Source organism: Vicia villosa, unplaced genomic scaffold, assembly GCF_029867415.1.
Source record: "Vicia villosa cultivar HV-30 ecotype Madison, WI unplaced genomic scaffold, Vvil1.0 ctg.000001F_1_1_3, whole genome shotgun sequence".
Lineage (NCBI taxonomy): Eukaryota > Viridiplantae > Streptophyta > Magnoliopsida > Fabales > Fabaceae > Vicia > Vicia villosa.
Window position 1 is genome coordinate 65,540 of NW_026704932.1, and position 4,961 is coordinate 70,500.

The following is a 4,961-nucleotide window of genomic DNA, read 5'->3' on the forward strand; positions in this document are numbered from 1 at the left end:
CGATTATCCCGATTATTCAATTATTTTCGATTATTCGATTTAATATATTTAATTATTATAATCACGAAAACCCTAGAAAGGCTATCAATGCATTAGGGTTCGCTTAATCCCATTGCCCAGTGGCTAAAGTATTAGGATTAGGGTTTTCTAGCCAACGTAGGCTTTAGCCAAACAAATTTAGAATTTTATTCGCTTCGATTAAATTAATTGATCGCGGTGGGTAATAATCAATCCTTTAAATAATTAAATATAAATTAATTTTATTTATTTTGCTAAACGGTTTTAACCAAAGCTATTGGTTACGATGATTAGCATTTTCCCTTTATCAAAATTCGTTATTATTTGTAATCGAATCTATCGGTTATGAGGATTAACGATAATTAAAATACGCACATTTGCTATTCCCTTTAATCCGTTAGCCGTAGTAATCAAACCTATTGATTATCGCAACTAATGGTAACAAATTAAAACCAGGGTTGTACGCCCAAATCCTAAAACACTTCCCAAATCTAAAACATTCAAAACACTCCACATCAAACTACGGATTTTCATCCTTATTCTAAACTACGATAGGCCATTCAAAAAGCCTCTAAAACCATCTCAAATCAAATTTCAACTCTAGGGGCGTACAACCCTTCCCCGAACTACGTTGACTCTGATCCTCTATAAGGAGGTACGTAGGCACTTGGCAACAAGGCGAGTCCCCCTCCTCCAAATCTTAATCATGTCTTTAACCCTATTAACTGTTTGTTACCTTTCTTTATGTTTTGCCATAACCCTTATCTTTGCAATGTTAGCCTTTAGGAAAGGGTTGAGGGTGCCTAACACCTTCCCTCGACCTGAATATAGTATCTTACCCCGATCTCTATACTGCGTAGGGTTTCCTATTCGCCCTTCAGAATAGGTGGCGACTCTAAAAGTCTAATTTTTAGGGCAGGTTGCTACACCATGCTCCGATACTAGCTCACACACTACTTGCTACTATCTTTCAACCATCATCCAAAGCTCTTTACATTATCCAACTACATTCTAAACTATCTCTACTACCTGAAAATACCAACACACATATATTTTATTTTTGGAGGATAAATTAGAAATATAGAACATTTGATTTCCAGTATTGGTTTCCATCTTCACAACCCTTGATGCTGATTAGTACTAGTAATAATTGGTTTTTTTCTCATAATTTTTTGGGATCAGTTTATGTCTTTTATACTCTCTTTGATTTCCAGTGATGGTTTCCTTTCTTAGTCTCACTACTCTCTTTGATTTTCCTCATCAGAGAATTGGTCTTCCTTTCATTTGGTTATAGTTTGTTACTACCATCATGTAATACCTTTATTCTAATTGTTAATAAAATTGTACAGTCAGTCAGTTTCATTATGGTCTAGAATATTTTAATGAGAGTCAGTTGCAGAGTTAGTAGAAAATATTAAAAGAAAACTGTAAACAGACTAACAGATCTACATAACCTTTAGAAAGTGTTTATAATTTTGTTTCAATTTTCCACCAAAATTTCAGATTGTAAGGCAATATGTTGAATGTCATATTCTTAAGTTCAATGAGTTGAATGCAATGATTGGACTTTGTTTGAGATTAAGAAATCTATCCAATAATTATTATTCATTGCATCTAAAACTATGGTTCAATCATACACAACTCTAAATATAGATATTCTCTTTAATTTAAGAAAAACAGTTTGGTTCAACTGGTATAGTACCAGTTGAGTTTGGTTAAAAAAATACTGTGTCGAATTTACTATTGATCAATAATCCTCTTATCAATTTATGGCAAGAGCCTTAGCTGCGAAACCATCTTCACCACAGGCTGCTAGCAGCTAGCCCCTGTGCAAGACAAATCTGCGGCTTTAGGAGTCTCTGTTCTTATGCAGACCAATGACAACATATGGAACCTCAATCTACTATCTGCAATTTTTCAGCATAAACGTGTGCACGCAAATTCTGCATCAAAATGAAACTGATCAACAGAACTGGACAGGTGTTCGTCAAGGAAACTACTCAGTCAAGACAACCGACAACCTTTATGTCAATGATTTCACAAAAGCAAGGTTATCGGCAATGTCGGGAGACTAAAAATCTGTGGAGCTTGCATATAGCACCTAAAGAAAAAACATTCCTGTGGAGACTTTGCCAAACACTACCTACACGTGCCCAACTCCGAACCAGGTGGGTTAACTGCCCAAATTCATGTTGTAGATGTGAGGAGGCCTAAGGAGCAGTAAGGTATGTGAGGAGGCCTAAGGAGCAGGTTTGGAGCAAAATAGGATGCTCGTCTATTATCGTGCCAAGACATGTATAATTAAAAATTTCTATCTTTATCAAGCAATGAAAATCAAATTCATTGAACTTACCTTGTGACGCCTCGATTTGTTTGTCTAATGCCTGGATGTTTGATCTCTCGAGACATTTTATTTCCTATCTGCAATGTATAACCTTGAAAAATAAATAATTTCAAGTTCTCTTTAGCCATAACTAAGTGTTATCAAAATTTCTACAACCATCAAATGGACCTTGTTCTTCTCAATATCCTATCTAATACTAGCAGCAAAAATATACAATTCCAAGTTCGCAGCCAAGGCTCTTGCCATATATTGAAAAGAAGATTATTCATCAGTAGTAAGTACTACATGCTGGTAATTTCCTAAACCTAAGCATGTAAGTACTCAAATATAAACCTGAATCAACCTTTAACTTGTTGGTTTCATGTGCCAAATTTAAATTAATACTTGGCCATCATGGGCTAGATACTCTTACAATGATGATATGACACTACAACAAACTTGACTGACATTCACAGTTTAAAAGCCGAATAAAATTAGAAATTAAGATGACTTGCAAGTTAAATTATTATCTTTCCACCCATGTTTTCAATGAAGGCGCCAATAAGCATGACACAAAAATCGAATCCAAGAAAATATAATTCAATGAAGAGTAAAGAAAAACTAAATATTAAAACTTCATGTAACACTCAACTGTATGCATTACATTGGTATTTAAAAATAAAAGAGTAATTTCTCAATGAAGAAAATCTAAGTACCAAGACCATCTTACAATTTAGAGTTGAAATTTAGGAGAAGAAAATATACTCATCACGCGAGAAGAGTTTCCTTTTTTTAAAAGGAGACCTTGATAAAACCTCTGAGACAATGACATCAGCCTCCACTTTTTTACAATTTCTCAAATCAATCTCCTTAAGTTGTGTGCAATTTTCAACCACATGTATCATTCCTTTTTGTGTGACATAATTACAATATGCCAATTTTAGTTGCAAAAGCCCATGACAACTCTTTGAAATCTCATAGAGTGTTTTATCATCAACTCTTGTATATGACAAGTTCAACACCTCCAACTGAGGAACTGCAAAGTTCATTTCAAGTAGCCTTATTTCACAACAATCGCTCAAGTTTAAATGTCTAATCTTACAACATCTACTTAAAACATGACAAATACCTTTTTCAGATATGTCATCGCAACCATTCAAATCAAGCAGCTGCAAATTGGGGAAAATGGAGGCCACCGTTGTGATGCTTTCATCATTTATGGAGGAATTGTCAGCCAAACACAGAGACTTCAATTGAGAGCTCACTTGAAAATTCTTGAAAGAATCAAAATTCCCAAAATCAATCTCTTCCATTATGATTTCTTCAATTGAATGACAGTTACTAATTATGGCAAACAAGGCTGATTCGGTGAGTTTAAAACATTGACTAAGGTTTATAGAAACCAAATGAGGAAGGAGCAAAGACAAGTCGGTAATATGATGATTATCTAGAAAGTAATTAGCTCGAAGACCTAGATGTTGTATCGAATGACACTTGGATAACAAAAAATAAACTCCATCGTAAGTATAGCCGGTACAATATTTGATGACAAAGCTTTTTAAAGGAAGACCTTCCCTTCCAATAGAGTAGAACAAATCATTTGAGAATTGCGAGCATCGGAACTTAAGACTAATCAAACCCTTCAAACTGAGTAATGAATCAATGAACAGTGAAGTAACATACTTTCCATACTTTAGGTTAATATTGGAAATAGCTAAAGATTTCAATGTTGGTATGTCACGGAGAGCCAAAGCAATATCTGCACCCAGATCATGATGGAGGTTGAATCGGAGGTCAAGGAAATTAAGGTTGTAGAATCTATGGAGGATACGGCGGAGAAAGCAAAGATGTGGATAGCGAATTCTGAGAGAGAATAAGAGTCTGTTGGTTATGGAGAGAAACCGTTTAGAGACGAGAGATAGAGAGTTAAAGTCGCGGTTGTGGTTGTTGAGGAATGTGAAGACATGCTCCCAACAGTCATCGGGTAAATAAAAATCAGATTTTGCAGAAGTTTTCTTCCTCCTAATCTTTCTTTTCATACTGAAGAATCATGAATAAGGAGGCCGCCACTGATATTTGGAGACCTAAACTACATTAGGTATGTTTTAGAACATCATAAAACCAAATTTTGGGCTATCTATCTACAAATATAATTTTATTGAATTTTTCGTGTATAATTTAAATTTTGAATTATTTAACCTAATGGTCTATTTTTCTAAAAAAGAACTCTAACATCATCCTAAAATACAATACATACAATTCTTAAATTACCTTACTTTTTTTTGGCAAGTTAATGTCCAACTAGTTGACAGATCTCTAAATCCACCCGCCAAACCATTAGCAATCCACACATCTCATTTATTTGATTTTTTCATTATTTTTTTATATATTATAATTATTATGAAATCATTTAATTAATTAATAAAATAATAGTAAAATAAATAATTATAAAAACTTGTGCTTATTATGATCCAGTTTTATTTTTGATATAAAATAAATTTTTTTATTTAAAAATTACTTCACCTCATTACATAGATTTTTTTTTTTCTTTTCAAATTAAATTTATTTGGATGATTTAGTCAAATTTTATTTTTACTATTTAATATTTTATGGTATAGTA

At 33.5% G+C, this 4,961-nt stretch overlaps 1 protein-coding gene across 1 annotated transcript; it reads right to left on the bottom strand.

Annotated features, from left to right (window-relative positions):
* Window positions 1-3,087: 3,087 nt before the first annotated feature.
* LOC131621310 (uncharacterized) lies at window positions 3,088-4,380 on the bottom strand. The gene has a single exon (XM_058892355.1). It carries the CDS (start codon window positions 4,378-4,380, stop codon window positions 3,088-3,090), a length of 1,293 nt encoding a protein of 430 aa, XP_058748338.1.
* Window positions 4,381-4,961: the final 581 nt, after the last annotated feature.

What these genes read in the sequence shown, in the direction of transcription:
- LOC131621310 (XM_058892355.1), bottom strand. Translation starts at nt 4,380, where the DNA reads ATGAAAAGAAAGATTAGGAGGAAGAAAACTTCTGCAAAATCTGATTTT.